This window comes from Notamacropus eugenii, chromosome 2, assembly GCF_028372415.1.
Source record: "Notamacropus eugenii isolate mMacEug1 chromosome 2, mMacEug1.pri_v2, whole genome shotgun sequence".
NCBI classification, from domain to species: Eukaryota; Metazoa; Chordata; class Mammalia; order Diprotodontia; family Macropodidae; genus Notamacropus; species Notamacropus eugenii.
This window is the reverse complement of record NC_092873.1, coordinates 15,786,813-15,804,926: the sequence shown is the minus strand read 5'-3', so window position 1 is coordinate 15,804,926 and position 18,114 is coordinate 15,786,813. Positions and strand designations below refer to the sequence as shown.

The following is an 18,114-nucleotide window of genomic DNA, read 5'->3' as shown; positions in this document are numbered from 1 at the left end:
GGGGTCGCCCTTCGTCTGCGGGGGCCGGGTGCCCGCGGGGTCGCCCTTCGTCTGCAGGGGCTGGGTGCCCGTGGGGTCGCCCTTCGTCTGCAGGCGCCGGGTGCCCGCGGGTCGCCGTAGGCAGGGGCCGGGTGCCCGCGGGTCGCCCTTCGTCTGCGGGGGCCGGGTGCCCGCGGGTCGCCCTTCGTCTGCGGGGGCCGGGTCCCCGCGGGTCGCCCTTCGTCTGCGGGGGCCGGGTGCCCGCGGGTCGCCGTAGGCAGGGGCCGGGTGCCCGCGGGTCGCCCTTCGTCTGCAGGGGCCGGGTGCCCGCGGGGTCGCCCTTCGTCTGCGGGGGCCGGGTGCCCGCGGGTCGCCCTTCGTCTGCGGGGGCCGGGTGCCCGCGGGTCGCCAGCCGTCGGCGGGGGCCGAGGCCTCCTCTCGGGAGGCTTGGACACAAAGGTGGCCAACGCCGCCCTCGCTCGTACGAGTCGGGCTGGGGAGAGCTCCGCGGGTTTGTCCCCCGGCGCCCACCTCCCCCCCAAGAGGCGCACTTGGGGTGCCTGTGCCGGCCCGCGTGGCGGGACCGCTCTCCTGGCCGGCAGCGGCTGACCATCGCGGGCCCTGCCCGCAGTATCTCGTTCGGGATTCGTGTTCCGTGTGGCCCCTTCGGAGATGCTCCTTCCCTTCTCCGGGCCTGGGTTTCCCGATCTGTAAGGAGGGAAAATTGGACGGTCCGGGACTAGGGCTGCCTAGGCAGACTGGGCAATGCGCACGCGCAGCCCTCGCCGCAGTCCGCTCCCGCAGGAGGGGCGGAGTCTGGATGGGGGCGGGGCCGCTCCAGCGGAAGACCCCGCCCAGCGCCCCTTGCCGCAGTCCGTGGGGGCGGGAGCAGAGGGCCGCCATTTTGAGCACGGGAGCGGATGGGACCCTGTCGGGGCCGAGGGAAACTAGCCTGGGCGCCGCCATTTTAAGAATGGAGTCGTCCTGGGACGCGTCCCGCAGGCCCGACGGGGGCCGTGTCTCTGGTCCGTGGCGGCGGCCATCTTGGAGGAAGCCGCCCGCCGGGGGCGGCCATGTTGGAGGCTGTGCCCGCCCCTCCAGGAAGCCACGCCCCTCCGGGAAGCCCCGCCCCTCCGCGGCTCCCCCCGCCCCGAGTTCTCCCCTCCCCCCGCGGGTCGGCTCCCCTGCGGTCGGCGCTGGTCAGGCTGAGTAGCATAAAGGCGACGCCAGAGCTCCCTCCGAGAGCGAGTGCTTTTATTCCTCCTCCCCATAGCCCACCCTGGGCTCGGCCCCGGGCCCCTCCCCGCTCCGCCGTCTGCCCCCCGCTGGGGAGGGCGGTGCCAGGGTCAGCCGGCCCGGGGAGACCGAGAGGCGACCCTCGCGAGTGCCCCGGGCCTCGGCCCTCCTGGGGGCTCTCCAGGGTGGGGGGACTGACTTGTGCTTCTATGCCCTCGGGGGTGGGCCAGAGGTGGGGGGGCGGCGCTCAGAGGAGGGCACAGAAGAATTTCTTCTCCCGGAAGGGGTTCTCCGAGGTGGGCACGGGGGTGATGAGGGGGTCCTCACAGGCGTGAGCGTCACAGTAGGTCATCAGGTCAGCTGCCGCCTTGGACACCTGGGCACCACCAGGAGGGGGTGGGACCGTGAGCCCCCAGAGCCCCCCTCTGCTCCCAACAGAAGCCCTCAGTGCCCCCAGGTCCGCGCCTGCTGCCCCCGCAGGCCAAGCAGCCCCTTCCGCAGGTTTCTGGGCCTGAAGCGCCCCAGGAGACGCCCCCTACCCCACCCGAGCCTGAGGGATCCTTGGAGAGGCTCCAGGCCGGGCGGGCCGCAGGGCGGCGGGGGTCCCACCCACCTTGATCCGGCACATGCTGGCTTCTATCTTGAGCTGCTCCACCAGCTTTCGGGCCTGCCCGATGCTCATGGTGCTGTTTACGGGGGTCTCTCCTTTCATCCTGGCTCTGCGGGGAGCAGAAGGACAGGACAGGACAGGTGCGGGCTGGGGGTGGGTGGAGGACCGTGCTCTCCTGCGGTAGGATAGCCGCACCGCCCTGCGTAACTGCACCCCGTGGGCTTCGTCCCCTCGCCCTTTTTCTTGCAAAATCACAGGGTCTCCGAATTAGAAGAGGCCAGAAATGGTCAGGAATCACTCACCTCTGCAACTTTTGGGCAAGCAGCCATAGCTTCTGCTTAAAAGAGCGCCTCAGAGGGAGCTGGGAGCATTGTCCTGATCTCTGATTGCTTTCCGACCCTCTCTATCACTGAGGACCTCGGAGTTAGCGTGGGACCAGGGCGGATAAGAAAGGTTGCCCCCCAATCCCCATCCTTCTCTGGGAGCCTTTCCACCTCTCTGTCCTCAGTGACGAGAATGGTTGCCAGAAGGAAACGGGAAGGGTATGAATTGACTGACTTCCCATATCTACCCTTATCTAGACCTGTTAAAATTCAGGAAATGATTTATGGGTCATTTAAATCCTGGCCCCTTCCTCAGCATCCTGGAATCTCCTTGAACTGGAAGACACCAGGGACATGAAGGATGTACCCTAAGAAAGCACCCAAGCACCCATCCAGTGGGTGAAAGCCTGCCACCCCCCCACCCCCCCCAACACACACCACAAACTACTGACCTGGAGTTTTAGAGGTCTGCAGATCCAAGGGTTTTGAGGAAAACAGAGCCCTTCTGGTTAAGTGGGCGTCTCACTCAGTTGCCTAGTGCTTTCTGATGCGGATGATAGAAATAGCTCGTTGAGGAGAAGGGCAGGAATCCCTGCCAAGGGAGTCAGGACTGGCCTCAGGTCCTTCAAGGGCTGGTCCCTTGTGATACAGCCTTAGCACTGCTTGTCTGGACCACTAGTACCTGAAGGATGAAGGATGCTGGAAGGAGTTGCTTCCATCCCCGGAACATACCACTTGTCCAGTCAGTAGGGGAGGTTGACAGTCGGCTCCTGCCCTGGGTGGGAACCCTGCACCAGTCAACGACTAATTCCATGCCCTCCCCTGTTGTGGACACATAAAGGTGATTGTCAGAATGTTTCTGAGAGGGCCTGGAAGGAGCCAAGGCCAAACTGACCTCCCCTACCATCTTCCGTGGTGGTCTGGGCCATGGCATCTGCAGCAGTCGAGTCTGTGCTGGGCTGCAGGGGACCCTGCTCATTTGGAAATCTGACATCAGCTGGGCGTTTACTCCCCCCCTCCTTCGCCCTCCCTTCCTTATTCTGTTAAGCATTGTCATCCTCTTACATTTATTTCCAAGGGCTCCCTGTTCCTTTCAAACATAGGCTTACTCACAAGCCCCCCACTGGGTGTGAGGATACAGGTTTGACATAAATTTCATTTGACAAATACATATGGAGTGTGTATGGTTGGCAAGGCTCTGGCTTAGGATCTGAGGATACAAGGTCAAACATTGTCCCTTTCCTTATGGATTTCCTATTCTGTGGTCAGAGATCTAGGCCAGCCCACTCATTTTATGCATGGGAAAGTGGAGGCCCAGAGAAGTTAGTCATAAAAACAACACCAAGGTTTATTAAGCACTTTATGGACATTCATTCTCATTGGAGTCTCACACATAGTCAATCTGTTATTAAGAGCCTACTATGCTCAGGAAACCACCAGTTGCCCCTTTCAAGGATCAGTCCTGTAAGGTAGATAGATAAGTAGGGGGTGGGCGTACTTCAGGTGTTATTCCCATTTTATAGATGAGAGAACCTGTGCCCTGACTAGGGATGTGACCCTTACTCACTGAATTAGTAAAAGCAAAGATCTGAACCTCAGGTCTCCCAAATTCATTCAATTCAATAAATATTAAGCACCTACTGAGTGCCAGGTACCCTGCTAAGGGCTGGGGATACAAAAAGAGACAAAAGGCAGTCCTTTCCCTCAGGGGAGACACATGTGCAGGGTAAATGGGAAATAATTAAAATAAGAAAAAAACTGGAATAAGAAGGATTAGGGAAGGCTTCCAGTGGGACTGGGGACTTTGGTTGGGACTTAAAAGAAGCCAGGGAGGTCCATAGTCAGGGCAGAGGAGGAAGATAGGGGCAGCTAGGTAGTGCAGTGGATAGAGCATCAGTGCATGAGTCAAAAGGGTCTAAATTCAAATCTCACTTCAGACACTTGACACTCACTAGCTGTGTGACCTTGGTCAAGTCACTTAACCCCAATTGCCGCATCTTGGGTCATCTCCAGTCATCCTGATGAATTTCTGTTCACTGGATTCAGATGGCTCTGGAGGAGAAGTGAGGCTGGTGACCTGCACAGCCCTCCTTCACTCAAAACAAAGTCAAGTGCAAGTCATGTCATCATTTCTCTGATGGCATGGTCTTGTTTGGCAATGAAGGACCAACACACAGAGGAGGGAGAGCATTCCAGGCACCAGATACAGCCAGAGAGAAGGCCCAGAGTTGAGGCATGGACAGTCTTGTTTGTGAAACAGCCAGGAGGCCAGTGTCACTGGACCAAAAGGTACTGTGTGGGCAGTAAAGTATCAAGAGACTGGAAAGGGAGGAAGGGGGCTAGGTTTTGAAGGACTTTGGATGTCAGAGAATTTTGTATTTGTTCCTAGAGGTAATAGGGAGCCACTGGAGTTTATTAAGTAAGAGGGTGAAGTGATCAGACTTTCATTGTAGGAAAATCACTTTAGTGGCTGAACGAAGAGTGAATTAGAGTGGAGAGACACTTGAGGTAGGCAGATCCACCTGCAGGCTGCTACAATAATCCAGTTATGAGGTGATGTGGGTCAAACCAGGGTAGAGGCAGTGTCAGAAGAGAAAAGGGGATGTATTTGAGAAATATTGCACAGGTGATGTCGACAGGTCTTGGCAACAGCTTGGATATGGTGGGTGAGAGTTGTTAGGAAGACAGAAACAGGACATGACGGGTGAGTCAAGTGGACAGGGGTGAGTGGAGAGTCAAGAGTGACTCCTAGGTTGTGAGCCTGAGGGGCTGGGAGGCTGATGTTACCCTATAGAGAGGGAACTTTGGGGTGCAGTTTAGGGGGAAAGATAATGAGTTTTGTTTTGGAACATGCTGAGTTTTAAAATGTCTCCTGACATCCAATTTGAGATGTCTGGAAGGCTATTGGCAATGGGAGATTGGAAGTCAGCAGAGAGACTGGGGTAGGAAAGGTAGATGTGGGAATTATAAACATAGAGATATGGTCATTAAATCCATCAGAGCTACTAGTCAGATCCCCAAGTGAAGTAGTAAAGAGGGAGAAGAAGAGGGTCCAGGACAGAACACTGAAGAACCCCTATGGTTAGAGGCTGTGATTTGGAAGAGAATCCAGCAAAGGGGATGGAGGAATGGTCAGAGAGGCAGAAGAACCAAGAGAGAGAGGGGTGTTCCAAAAACCTAGAGAGAAGAGAGTATCAAAGAGGAGAAAGTGAAGATCTATAAGGCCAACAGCTGCCAAGAGGTCAAGGAGAATGAGGATTGAGAAAAGGCCATTGGATTTGGTCCTCTCCTGTCCACCAACCCCCCCCCCCCCATCCCCACTGCCAGGTTCAACATTTCCCTTCTTAGATTTTGGCCACCAGTGAGGTAGCATGACTTTGAAGGGATCAGGAATAGGGAAATCTGAGGGAAAAAATTGAAGACATGGCTGAAGAGAGAATCAGGAACTGGGGTGGAGGGGTGGGTACAGAAGATCCATGGGGGTGAGAGAAGAAGAGAAAGGGGAGACATCTGAGAAAGAGATTCTGGAGAAGATGAGGACGGGGAACATAACTGCTAGGTTTGCTCACATGTGTTTGAGAACACTTGGGTGCTCAAATATAGGGCATTGTTGACAATGGGGCAAGGCCCTGAAACGCTGGGGCAATCCTGTATGTACAGGAGGTCTGCCAACTCTGTACAATGTTCTTCTTCTGCTAGCCTAGGAGCACCCAACACTACCTAGGAAGGTCAAGAAGGACCTTGGAGACTAGTCTAACCCTCTTCATTTTACAAGTGGGGAAACTGAGGCCCAGAGTGGAGAGGGGCATTATCCATCAGATTCCTGGGAGAGGCGGAGTTTGTCCAGCCTCTGAGATGGGAAGGGTTAGGGTTAGCTCTCATCTCTGTGGTGATTCATGGTCTCTTTACAAGTGTGACTCTCCTGTACGTGCTTTGTCTCTGTTTTGTATGGATGAACGCAGAGATCATTTTCCTGAACCGAATGTAAGCTTCTTGAAGGCAGGGAAATGTTTCCTTTTCTTCTTTGCATCTCCACAGCCTAGCACTGCCCCTTCATCGAGAAACGCGTGTTGATCCACTGGACAGCGCGGTAAGGTGGATCTTCCTTTTACGGGTGGGGAAGCTGAGGTCCAGAGAAAAGGCGTGAAATAACGGCCCAGCCTGGCACCGTTACACCTTCTCCCCAGACCAACCCCGGAGGGGCACAGGCCCCAGATGGGGTCCCCAGGTTCTGGGGTTACACACCTGCTAGGGAGCCCTGCGGGGTGTCGAGGGCTGGAAGGGGAGGAATGAGGGGGCCAGGGCTTGGAGGACAGGTACGTGAGAGGACGAGCAGCCCCCAGGGGCACGGGCTGGGGGTGCCTCCGGGGCAACGATTCTCGTTACCACGGCAACTGAGCCCCAGCAGTTGGTCCGGCACGTGCCTCTGGACGCTAGGGGATGGGGCCGGGACTCGCCCCTCCCCTTGGCCTCTCGGGCCCCGCCCCCCGCGCCGCGTCTCCTCCAATCGGCGGGCCCCATGCCTGCCCTGGACGGAGGCGGGGCTGCGTCCGGGGGCGGGGCTTCCGCGCGGGACGGAAGTCTCCTCTCGGCGTTGCCGGGGCAGCGGCAGAGCCCTGCGGCGGCGGAGGTGGCGGGGGGCGCTCCGCCGCCCGGCATGGTTCCCATGGTGACCCGGTGAGGTAGGGGGCCTCGGCGTGGGGAGCGGACGGGGGAGGGCCCCCGCGGCGCTTACCTCACAGAGCCATTGTGAGGCCAGGCTCGGGGGCGTCGTTGGGCCCGGGCCGGGCGCGGGCGCTTTGTGGGCCGGGAAGCGGGACGGGAATGTCCGCTGTGCCCATCCCCCGCCGGGCTGCCGCCGCCCGTGGGCCTGGTCATCCTGGAGGTAGAGCCCCTGGGGCAGGGTGGGGGCCGAGGGGGAGCCCGAGGCTTGTTGGGGGGTCCCCGAGGGCAGGCGCGGCGTGGCGGCGTGGGGGTCCCCTGCCGGGGCTGTAATGGGGGGCGACGGAAGACTTCCCAGCGGGCTCACTTGGGGCACATGCCGTACGGGGGCTCCCCAAAGAGAGGGGCTTGGACTAGCGTGTCTCTGACGGCCCTTCCTTGTTGTGACCCCGTGACCTCCGTCCCTGGGCTACTGTGTAGGACGTACATGTGTGGTGTGTATACAGTATAGACGGTAATTTATTCGTAGACACGTTCCTGTGCTCACATCCTTCCTTCCCTTGGCTGCAGCATTTTAAGGGTATCAAAGGGCAGGTAGCGAGGATATGGTGGACCCCCACTGTTAGGAGAAGAAAAGGGAGATTCACAAAGGATGCTGGGCTGCCCAAGACGCAGGTGGCTGGTGTCTGGCCCTGCCTGGGTCCCTGCTCAGGACACGGCGCTGCCTCTCCTATTACAGGGGAGAGGCAAGAGACGGAGTTTTCCTAATGCAGGATGACAAGGGTTTAAGACTTAGAGCCCAGAAGAGACCTTAGAGACCATCTGCGTCAATCGCCTCCCTTAGGTAGCCACCTCAGCTCCCCTGGCCGCAGAGCCCAGCCTGCTGTCCACGGCTTCCACTCTCTGCCCCCTACCAGCCTCTCAGCTCCTGCCTCAGACTTCCTCCCTCCTCCCAAGGATTTGTAGCTTCTAGGATTTAGAACTGGATTTAGACCTTTAAAGTCATCCAAGCCAAAGCCTTCATTTTACAGTGGGACAGACTGAGGTTTGCCCAAATTCACGTAGGTGTTGTGTAACAGAACTCTGGCAGCTTTAGACATGGTGAATTATAACTCATACTTCTCCAGTTTGAGGGTTGATAAATCACTTTGCCCACAATAAATCCTACCAGGTGAGAAGTACCAGAATTGCCTCGTTTTTCAGGAAAGGAGATTGGAGTTTAGAGACATAAAGGGCCACACACTCTGGGCACAGTTATCTCCCCCTTCCAGGACCAGTTGGCCAGAGTGAGTGGGAGGATCTGTGAGAGTCTAGACCTTGATGGCCCTGGAGCTGCCCTAGATTCTCTCTTATGCTATCCATGCTCATGGTTGGCTGCCTCCGGGAGACTTTGAAGGGATGAGTAGGGAAGGCTGATTCCACCCACCTCACTCTCCCTTCCAGATCAGCTCCCTCGGAATTGGAATGTAGGACATTATTGGCATTCAGCTTGACTCACTATTAAATGAACTTGCCACATTTCCTGGGTTAGAAAAAAAGGAATTACAATGAAGGACCTTTCTCCAGAGGTGCCCCAAGCACATGAACAGGGATCCTACTGGGTGGTGGTCCTCCCTTCTTTGGAAAACTGTAGATAGATGAGAGGTATGCAGGATGGACAGGCAAGGGCAGGCTGTGATGTGCATCCTTGGACAAAATGCACCCACATAAATCAGATTAGGGAGAGTCTTGAGTGTTAATTACTTTGGGTAGATGTTAAGGAAGACAAAATTTAGAATAAAACCCTGCCCTGGTGACTGTCAGGCTAACCAGGGAGAAGCTGAGCATAGAGCTCATGGGGCTGTGGAGGACACAGTAGGACCTGCCCTTGGTTGGATGTGCTTGGGGCTGACACCTGACCTTTCCCATATTTTGTGGGATTATAACCCTAAAATTCAGTGCAAATTGTTGTGGGAATGGATTATAGACAGAGTAGTTGAGTCAACCTGAAGAGAGGGGGTGGGTGGATCTCCCCAGACCCCCCCCAGGGCTCTAAAGCCAATCCTGCTACCATGCCTTCACTGGAAAAGGAGCCATTTCTCCTCCCTCTTCATCTCATTCTAGGAACTGCTGCCTGTGTTGTCCCATGGCCAGGGGCCGCATCCAGGTGACAGAGCACATTGGACAAGGCAGCCTGACACTGGGGCCTAGTCAGGTCCTGGCTGCCCCCTTGCTGCCCTCCCCATGGCCAGCGACCCAGTACCTGCCCTGCTATGGGCCCAGGAGGTGGGCCAGATGGTGGTGGGCCGAACCCGGAAGCTCTTGCTGCAGTTTGGAGTGCTGTTCTGCACCATTCTCCTCCTCCTCTGGGTCTCTGTCTTCCTTTATGGCTCCTTCTACTATTCCTACATGCCCGCAGTCAGCCACCTCAGCCCAGTCCACGTTTCCTACAGGTGAGAGACTTCCTGCTGCCAGCTGAGTGACAGAGAGTTTCCCTTTATCCCCAGGGCCAGGGCCCAACCCAAGCAGCCTCTGCAGCAGCCATCTCTCAGTGTCTCTCCCACCACTACCTCCATGGATTTCCTTAGTTTTGAGCCATTTATTTTTAAAAGTGCTGTTGATGGTGGCTTTTGATTTTTCCATCATAGCCATTTCTGGAAATTCCCCTCCCTACGTTCTTTGGAGCTGAAACACCCAGTACAGTGACCAAGTAGTGAGTGATATTGTGTTCTAGTAGTCCCTTGCCCCTCTGCCAAGAGGAGAGAGAGAGAGAGAGAGAGAGAGAGAGAGAGAGGTTTCCTTGCCTGTTCTACAAGGGACACCATGTTTTCAGCCCTGCCATTAACCCTTTACTCATTTGTCACATATTCAGTGAATATAATCTAAAGCAACCTAAAGCAGCTGAACCTAGGATCATAGAAACCTCCCTCAAGTCTTCTTTCTATTGGGAATGACTTTTCTTCCCTTCTTTGGGACCCTTTTCCTTCTTTACCCACTTTTTCCTGCCCCACTCAGTTCCAGGGACTTGACTCTTATTATATGTCACAGAACCAACTGATATAGATATGATGGTGGTAGGGGCTCTGTTTTCCTTCTCTCAGATACAGTGAGCTCCAGTGGCTTGTACCAGAAGAGATGATGAGGTCACAGAAAAAGGGAGTGGTAGTGAGATGCTATCATCTTGTGTACAGTAGAGAAGGCTGGACCCCCACGGAGGGTCAGTAGGAGTAATAAGGTAAATAATGTCACTTCATTCCCACTCTAGGACCGACTGTGGTTCTGCTGGACCCGTTCTCTGCTCCTTTCCTGTTGCCAACGTCTCCCTGGTCAAAGGTGGACGTGATCGGGTAAGTAGGGGCAAGGGTGGGGGAGAGAAGCCAGGAAAGCTGGGAGTAGGAGCTCCAGGAAAAGAGGCTACTGCTTTGGGGACTGGGCAGGTGAGAGGAGGAACACTGGATCATAAATAACCATTTGTGTTTATTGTACTTGGGGGACAGTCTTCTTCTTGAAGGATTCGGCTCATATCCATGACCGCTGTTAAATGCACAAGCAGTTTTTAACTTAGTAGCCACATAAATCACTGGAACAAGGGGTCATCCACCTGAGTGTAGGTGGGATTCAAGGGTAAAATTGTGAAACTGAAGGCCATGATGTGTCAGCTTCTCAGAAACAGCTGCTGGGTCAAAGAGCTTGTCAGACATCTCCATGGCTCCAGAGGACAGCTAAGAGACTGCAGGCCAGTCAGCCCCCACTGGAGAGCTGGGCTGCTGGTGGAACCTGTAATGAAGCGAGAGTGGCTGGAACCTGACTCAGAGAAAGGCAGCAAGGTTCCTATTAGTAATGTCCTCTGTGTGGCAGGACCACCTCTTGGACAGTGTGTTACATTTGAGTGTCCTAGGGCCTGGGTTTGAGTCCTGTTTCTGCCTCTTGTTACCTTGTGACAAGGAAGAGTCATGTCTCCCTGGGTTTGCTCCTCACTGCTGGCCTCCTGGGGCTCCTCCAGCTCTAAATCTATGCTGCTAACCAATGGGCATAATTTATTTAGACCTTCAAAAAGCCAAAGGCTCCAAAAATGGAGAACTGTGAACGTTTGATCATGGATGGGCTAGTAGCTTAGAAGGACAGGCTAGAGATCAGAGAATATTTCTGCCAAAGGGTAAAGGTGAAAGCCATGAGATCCTCCCAAGAATTTCTGTGCCAGGAGCCATCTTAACTCATGATTACTTAATTGAGAGGGTTAAGAGCAACTGGTGGCTTAGTGGATGGAGTACCAGGCCTGGAATCAGGAAGACATGAGTTCAGATCTAGCCTTAGACACTAGCTTTGTGACCTTGGGCAAGTCACCTCACCTCTGCCTGCCTCAGTTTCCTCAGTTGTAAAATGGAGATAATATTAGCATCTACCTCTCAGCCTGGTGGTGAGGATCAGAGGAGATTAATATTGGTACATCCGTGACATAGCAGGTCCTTAATAAATACTTAGTCCTTCCCTAAATTGTGTGTGTTCGTCCTTCGTTGCCGAAGAAGACCATGCCAGCAGAGAAGTGATGACATGACTTGCACTTGACTTTGTTCTGAGTGAGGGAGGGCTGTGCAGGTCACCAGCCTCACTTCTCCTCCAGAGCCATCTGAATCCAGTGACCAGATTTTCATCAGGATGACTAGATATGACCCAGGATGAGGCATTTGGGGTTAAGTGACTTGACCAAGGTCACACAGCTAGTGAGTGTCAAGTGTCTGAGGTGATATTTGAACTCAGGTCCTCCTGACTCCTGCACTGGCGCTCTATCCACTGCACCACCTAGCTGCCCCTCTTTCCCTAAATAAATGAGGTTCGAGAGAGGCCTATGCAGTAAAGTATTCATATGTGTAGGGGCCACTTGGTTCTTGTGGGTAGTGAAATGCCCAGATGATAAATCTGGATTTTGCCAGGTGAGGGGGCAGGAGTGGGCAGGTGAATTTTAGTTTTATATGTGATATACTTAAGGTAACAGGTGCTTCTTTGAATGACCCCTGCCCAGCTGCAGTACATCTGTACCTGGTCTAGGAGAGGTACCAGAGTGTGGTGGTTGTGGCCCTTGGGGACAAGGGAATCATCTTTCCAATGGTCAGCTCCATCTTGGGAGAAGGACAGTCAAGATGTTCTCTTGTCTGGGGACGACCTAGAAGGGGCAAGGTTTTGCCTCAGTGAGAAAAGCTGAAGCCTGAGAAGAGCTGCTGGGCAAAGTGAGAGGAACATTTTATTAGAGCCCCTGGCTCCTCAGTGCACCCTGGGCACCCACATGGGGCATCCTCAGGGCAGATATAACAAAGAATCAGGAAAGATGCCGCTAATCCCTGAGCGCATGGTGTTCAATTCAGTCAGCATCGATCTGGTGGGAGACAAGGCACTCAGCCTGCAGCCCAGCCCAGAAGGTAATGAAGGCCTACCCAGGAGTGCTAGGAAGGTCACTGTGGGCCAGAGGAACCTTGGCAGAGAATGCTAGAGGAAAGAGGGAGAGGCTCCAGGTGGGCTGCATGAGCAAGGACGTGTACGGCTGCTGGACTAGTGAAGTAAGGTTGCCCAAACTTGGTCACAGGATGCTGAAACTCTGTCATTTCGAATGGTACTCTTGGAAGCCTCAAAAACCAGAGTGGTGCCCACTAAAGGAGGGGCTCCGCAAAGGCCTTTAATTGAGCTGGAGATGTCAGGATGCCCAGGGAAACCTGAGATGGTCAGGTCAGAGATCTAATCATTGCTAAAGCAAGGGCAGCCATGTGCTCCTAGAGTAAGAAATATTCAGGGTGACCGGCTGGACAAGAACAAAGAGGCTGATTATGTCAGGGGCAATCATTCTTACAGATGGCACTGGGGAGGAGGGACACTGAGAAGAGCTTTTCAGGGATGAGACAGTAGTGCTTCTGGGAGAAGGAACTGCTTGCTGTCTGTTGGTTAATTAATGATAGAAATGGTGTCAAGCCGGTTCCAAAGGGATGGTCTCTGTAGCATCTGTGGGCCTTAGTCACAGATGACCCATTTGGGTAGTGTGGGAGTTCGCTGTCCAAGAAGGGAAGTCAGTGACTTTTCAGCAGACAGTGTTTGAACAAGGGAAGTTAGGCCCAATCTGAAAAGTGTGAACAGGATTAAGAACCTTTAGAGGCTGGGGCAGTACAGTGTCTGCAGCATAGGCTGGGAGCATTTGGGCCCAGGGGAAGTTATTCAGAAGGAGGACACACACACACACACACACACACAGACACACAGATACACAGACACACACACACACACACACACACACACACACTCACTCTCTCTCTCTCTCTCTCTCTCTCTCTCTCTCTCTCTCTCTCTCTCTCTCTCTCTCCCTCTCCCTCCCTCCCTCCCTCCCCTAGATTTTTCCCCTCCCTCCCCTACTCCCCACTGCCTCCCCAAGACGGCATACAATTTCACATAGGTTCTACACATACATTCCTATTAAATACATTTTCACCTTAGTCACATTGCATAGAAGAATTAAAATGAATGGGAGAAATCATAAAACAATACAAAGAAAATGGTCTGCTTCATTCTGCTGTCAAATTCCATAGTTCTTTCTCTGGATGTGGAAGGCATTTTGCTTCAAGTCCATTGGGAATTTTTTAAGTCCTTGCTTTGCTGTGAAGGACCGAGTCTACCAGAAAAATTCCTCACACACTGTGGTCATTGCTGTCCACAAAGTTCTCCTGGTTCTGCTCCTTTTGCTCGGCATCAGATCATATAAGTCCTTCCAGGCCTCTCTGAAGTCTTCCTGTTCATCATTTCTTATAGCACCATAGTATTCCATTACATTCATATACCATAACTTGTTCAGCCACTCCCCAATTGATGGGCATCCCCTTGATTTTCAGTTTTTGCCCACCACAAAGTGAGCTGCTATAAATATTTCTGTACATACAGGAACCTTTCCCATTTTTATGATCTCTTTGGGGTACGGACCTATAAGCGATATTGCTGGGTCAGAGGGTATGCACATTTTTGTAGCCCTTTGGCATAGTTACATATTGCTTTCCAGAATGGTTGGATCAGCTCACAGCTCCACCAATGATGAATTAGTGTTCCATTTCTCTCACATCTTCTCCAACATTTATCGTCTTCCTCTTTTGTCATGTTAGCCAATCTGATATATGTGATGTGGTACCTCAGAGTTGTTTTGATTTGCATCTCTAATCAATAGTGATTTAGAGCATTTTTTTATATGAGTATAGATAGCTTTAATTTCTTCCTCTGAAAACCCTCTGTTCATATCCTTTCACCATTTGTCAGTTGGGGAATGTAATTATGTTTGTTTTTTAAAATTCTTTGTTACAAATAATGACTCATTGGTAGGTGGGGGGAGATAACTTCAGAAATCAAAGTGATGAAAAGGTGAAAGTAATAAAAAGGCATTTTGGCTGATCTTGGGGCTGGGAAGAAGACTGATGTGACCCCACCCCCCAATGTGGTGCAGGTGCTGATGTATGGACAACCATACCGGATTTCCCTGGAGTTGGAGATGCCTGAGTCCCCAGTGAACCAGGAGCTGGGCATGTTCATGGTCACCATTGCTTGCTACACCCGAGGAGGACGAATTATCTCCTCTTCTGCCCGCTCAGTGAGTCCTAGGGTTAGGTGTGGAGGGGAAGCCAACCAAAGAGCCATTGGAGGAGGGTCTGTAGAAGGAAGCAGTAACATGATAGGGAGGCAAGAGTTCAGGGCTGTTTGGTAGGGTTTGGTATGTGATTCCTACGCATGGCTGAAGCAACAACTTGGGAACTATATGGGCTTTAAGGAGCTCTTTATCTGATGGGATAATGAGAGAACCTGATCTAGACCTCTAGCAACAGTGACTGAATGATTAGGTACTTAGACTTAGCATCTGTTCCATGTGATCCTCAGGCTGCACTTCCCTTAAATCAGAGCTCTAGGTCAGTTAAATTTTTGTGTCCTAAATTCCTCTGACAGTCTGAGGTTGCACCTCTGGATTCCTTCTCTGAATCCTGTTTTTAAGTCCATTAGAAACATTGAAGGAAAGGTGTACTTTTTTCCCCATCTAATTTCATGGCCCCTCTGAAATCTGCTCAAGGTTTGTGAGATTAAGGTTAAGAACCCCTGACCAGGGACCATTCAGATTGTAATAGCGGGTGGGGTAGGACAGATTTTATTGGGCTAAAATAGTGGGTTTGGCCCTGGAAGTTTTCCAGATGACAGGGACCTTGAGATGAGGTTTAGGTAGAGAGGAACATGCTCTATAGTACACCAAAGGCAAGAGGGCACCTGAGGTTTGGGACTGGTAAGAGGCAAATGAGCTGGGAGTGAGGCCCCAGGGTGGGAGAAGCACATGAACACCGCTCTGAAGAGGGCTTGAGAAAAGGGGTTGGGCAGGAGGGAGTGGGGAAGGGACCAAGACCTGAGCCAGCCAAGGCTTCCCTGGTCAGCTCCTGTCTTCTCTCTGGCCCGTGTAGGCCATGCTGCATTACCGCTCTACGCTGCTGCGACTGCTGGACACCCTTGTCTTCTCGGGCCTCTTCTTATCTGGCTTTGCAGAACAAAAGCAGCTCCTGGAAGTAGAATTGTATGCAGACTACCGGGAGGACTCGGTGAGAGGGCGCCCTGGGATCAGGGGCTGGTAGGACAGGGCTCCAGTGGGGAGCCCTGGCCCCTTCAGCTGAAAAGTAGCAGCCACTACCCAAGTCTAGTGCAGAAAAGGTGGGGGAGGGTTGGGAGCAGCTGAGCACTGAAGGAGAGGAGAGATGGGAAAAGGAGAGAGAGAGGAGAGGGCAGGGAGACATGAGGGGAGAGAATGGAACCGTCCAGGCTCCCTGGCTCTGACGTTGGGTCCCCCCTCCATAGTACACGCCAACCACAGGAGCAGTGATTGAGATCCACAGCAACCGCATTCAGCTCTATGGGGCTCAGCTTCGGATCCACGCCCACTTCACAGGGCTCAGGTAGGAAAGGATCAAGAGGAGGAGGGTATTTGGAAGCATAAACCTCAGGAAGGGAAAATGCCTTTCCGTTGGGCTGTGCCTTGGCCTTCTGTCTGGGCTGGGCAGCTTTTAGTCCTGAAGATGCTTTGTTTGCCTGAAGCTAGGCTAGGGTGAAGGAAGGAAGGTCTGGCTACACAGTCACCTGGGGTGAGCCACATGCCTTGCTGAGCCTGTCTCCCCCTCTGTCAGATGAGAGGGGCTGGGACTCAGGGTCCCCTAACTCCCTCCTGGCTCCTAAGTTAACACAACATACAATTCTCAGACATCAGCTTTCTTGCCACCAGACTCTAAGCATCTCCCCAGCTCTGGGCTAGTCCTTAGGAGAGACATTAGAGGTGGGCGTAGAGGAAACTCCTTTCTCAGAACCATCCAGGCCTTCTTGTAATGCTGACTCTTCTCCCACCTGGCCTCAGGTATCTGCTCTACAATTTTCCTATCACCTCGGCTGTCATTGGCATCGCCAGCAACTTAACTTTTCTCAGCGTCATTGTGCTCTTCAGCTACTTGCAATGGGTGTGGGGCGGCATCTGGCCCAGGCACCGCCTCACCTTGCAGGTATTGTGGAGTGTTGTGGGCAGGACCCTCTTGTCCCATTCATGTGAAGTGGGCCACTGAAGAGGACTGGGGAATGAGAGGCATCTGGAACGCCTGGGATACAGTTTCCAAGGACAACCTCCTTCCTCACAGCTCAGTGACCTCTCTCCCTGTCTTAGGTGACGAACCGAGAGAAAGATGGCTCCCAAACCGAAGGCCAGAGACAGGGCCCCACCAGACGGCCAGGTTTGTTTGGAAGTGCCTCAGTCCCCTCCCCAGACAGTCACACCTGGTTCTGTGATCTCCTTGAGGGGCCTCTCTCTGCATCCTCTGAACCCGTTCTCCTCCTGTGGTACTCCTTGCCATCCCAGCAGCTAGAGCCCTTGCTCTGGTGTTTGGTCTTTGCTGGAGATCTCCCTGCCCTACTACTCACATTGTGGCTGGCTCACTTCCTTTCCAGTCATACATATCCATGATGTCTCATCCCACTGTTGGCATGCCAGTCATGATGGGGCCCATTTGTCATAGGAGTGTCACCTGACCATAACCGGAATAATACCTTACAGGTGCTTAGCCTGCCATAAGTCTTGTGGGATTTGGGGTCTCTTCTGAGGTCTTCAGGAGTACCCTGGTGCTGAAGGAGGGCCTTGAGCACTTGGGGACCCAGAGAAGGCCTGAGCAGTTTCCCAGATGTGTTCTGGTTCATGGCCTGTCTGTTCCCCTTGGCTGGGCTCTCTGATTGCAGCAGTAACACGTATGTGGCATCTCAGGACACTGTACACCTTGCTACCTGTAAGATAGCGGGTCACCAGGGTTAACCACTTTTCACTAGTGGAGACCAGGCCTTCTGAGTCCAGCTTTAGGGTTCAACCCCTATCAGGAGTAAGCATGATGCCCCTCAGTCCTTGTGCTCAGAGGAGATGGGGGTGGCGGGGAAGGCGTGGATGTCACTGTTGGAACAGCTTCTGGAAGCCTCTCCCTCTCCTTAGGGCTAGGGCCAAGAGGCCGAGCAGAGCTAACCAGGCTTCCAGAGAAATCACAGGATGATGGCGACCACGCAGCTGTCCTCGGGCCAGGTACGTGCCAAGGGCAGAGGGGAAGACGCCTCCTCACCCTGTCTTTTTCTTTTCCCTCTCCAGACCCACCCAGCCAAGTGTGACTGCCTTCCTCCCTCCCCTTCATTCTCTCCGCAGGGAGTCAGCTGCCGGAGGAGAAAGGGCCAGAACTGCAGCCTGTGAATGAAGAAGGCCTGGATCAGGAGACCAGTGATGGTGAGGGGCCCTGGGGCTCTGGAGCAGCCTAAAAGGGGTGGGGATGGGGGTGGAGGGCTTTGTCTCCTCCTCACATCCTTTCTTCTCTTCCCCCATCAGGTTCTGGCTCCTGGGAGGATGCAGCCCTCCTGACTGAGGCCAACCTGCCCTCCACCTGTCCAGAAACCCTGGGCAGCGCTGAGAGCCCTTCAGGCACCCCCCGCCTCCGCCCGGCCTGCTCTAGCTCTTGAGGGGTGCTGTGGTCCTCACTCGTCCAGCACTTTCCTTTGTCTTCTATCCTTTCCTCTTTTCTCCACAATAAACTTTTTTTTCACGCCATCTGGTTTTCTCTCTGTTTGGGTCAGATTGGGAGGGTCACCAATCAAGGAATGGAAAAGTGGCTGCCCCTGGGGCATTCCCCTCTTAGCTCTCTCCCATCCAGGCTGCTCACGTGTTGGGGGCTGGAGGATCTGGACCCAGACCAAAGCAGCCCTTGGGAGCACAGCCTGTTGCGGCCCCAGAGCCTGGTTCTGGAAGCTATTAAATCTTCACATCTC

At 53.8% G+C, this 18,114-nt stretch overlaps 2 protein-coding genes across 4 annotated transcripts; one reads left to right on the top strand and one right to left on the bottom strand.

The window, feature by feature from the left end:
* Window positions 1-1,212: 1,212 nt before the first annotated feature.
* GNG3 (G protein subunit gamma 3) lies at window positions 1,213-3,097 on the bottom strand. Of its 2 annotated transcripts, none has more exons than XM_072637306.1 (3): window positions 2,601-3,097; window positions 1,829-1,934; window positions 1,213-1,591 (listed from the first exon to the last, which is right to left on the bottom strand). In XM_072637306.1, the coding sequence occupies exons 2-3, from the start codon at window positions 1,925-1,927 to the stop codon at window positions 1,463-1,465; spliced, it is 228 nt and encodes a 75-aa protein (XP_072493407.1). In that variant the 5' UTR covers window positions 1,928-1,934; window positions 2,601-3,097; the 3' UTR covers window positions 1,213-1,462. The 2 variants fall into 2 exon arrangements, with proteins under 2 accessions (XP_072493407.1, XP_072493406.1); XM_072637305.1 differs by lacking the exon at window positions 2,601-3,097 and adding an exon at window positions 2,128-2,430.
* A 3,585-nt stretch (window positions 3,098-6,682) lies between these two features.
* BSCL2 (BSCL2 lipid droplet biogenesis associated, seipin) lies at window positions 6,683-17,896 on the top strand. Of its 2 annotated transcripts, none has more exons than XM_072637200.1 (11): window positions 6,683-6,830; window positions 8,914-9,242; window positions 10,055-10,136; window positions 14,255-14,398; window positions 15,249-15,383; window positions 15,637-15,734; window positions 16,187-16,328; window positions 16,487-16,553; window positions 17,297-17,383; window positions 17,501-17,578; window positions 17,678-17,896. In XM_072637200.1, exons 2-11 carry the CDS (start codon window positions 9,034-9,036, stop codon window positions 17,806-17,808), a joined length of 1,173 nt encoding a protein of 390 aa, XP_072493301.1. In that variant the 5' UTR covers window positions 6,683-6,830; window positions 8,914-9,033; the 3' UTR covers window positions 17,809-17,896. The 2 variants fall into 2 exon arrangements, with proteins under 2 accessions (XP_072493301.1, XP_072493302.1); XM_072637201.1 differs by lacking the exon at window positions 6,683-6,830 and adding an exon at window positions 6,838-7,033.
* The last annotated feature ends 218 nt before the right edge of the window (window positions 17,897-18,114 follow it).

Bases quoted from the DNA above. Each gene is read 5' to 3' on its own strand.
- GNG3 (XM_072637306.1), bottom strand. From the start codon at position 1,927: ATGAAAGGAGAGACCCCCGTAAACAGCACCATGAGCATCGGGCAGGCC. The intron at 1,592-1,828 runs GTGGGTGGGACC...GGTGGTGCCCAG, and splicing joins CCAGCATGTGCCGGATCAAG to GTGTCCAAGGCGGCAGCTGA.
- BSCL2 (XM_072637200.1), top strand. From the start codon at position 9,034: ATGGCCAGCGACCCAGTACCTGCCCTGCTATGGGCCCAGGAGGTGGGC. The intron at 15,735-16,186 runs GTAGGAAAGGAT...ACCTGGCCTCAG, and splicing joins GCCCACTTCACAGGGCTCAG to GTATCTGCTCTACAATTTTC. The intron at 17,579-17,677 runs GTGAGGGGCCCT...TTCCCCCATCAG, and splicing joins GGATCAGGAGACCAGTGATG to GTTCTGGCTCCTGGGAGGAT.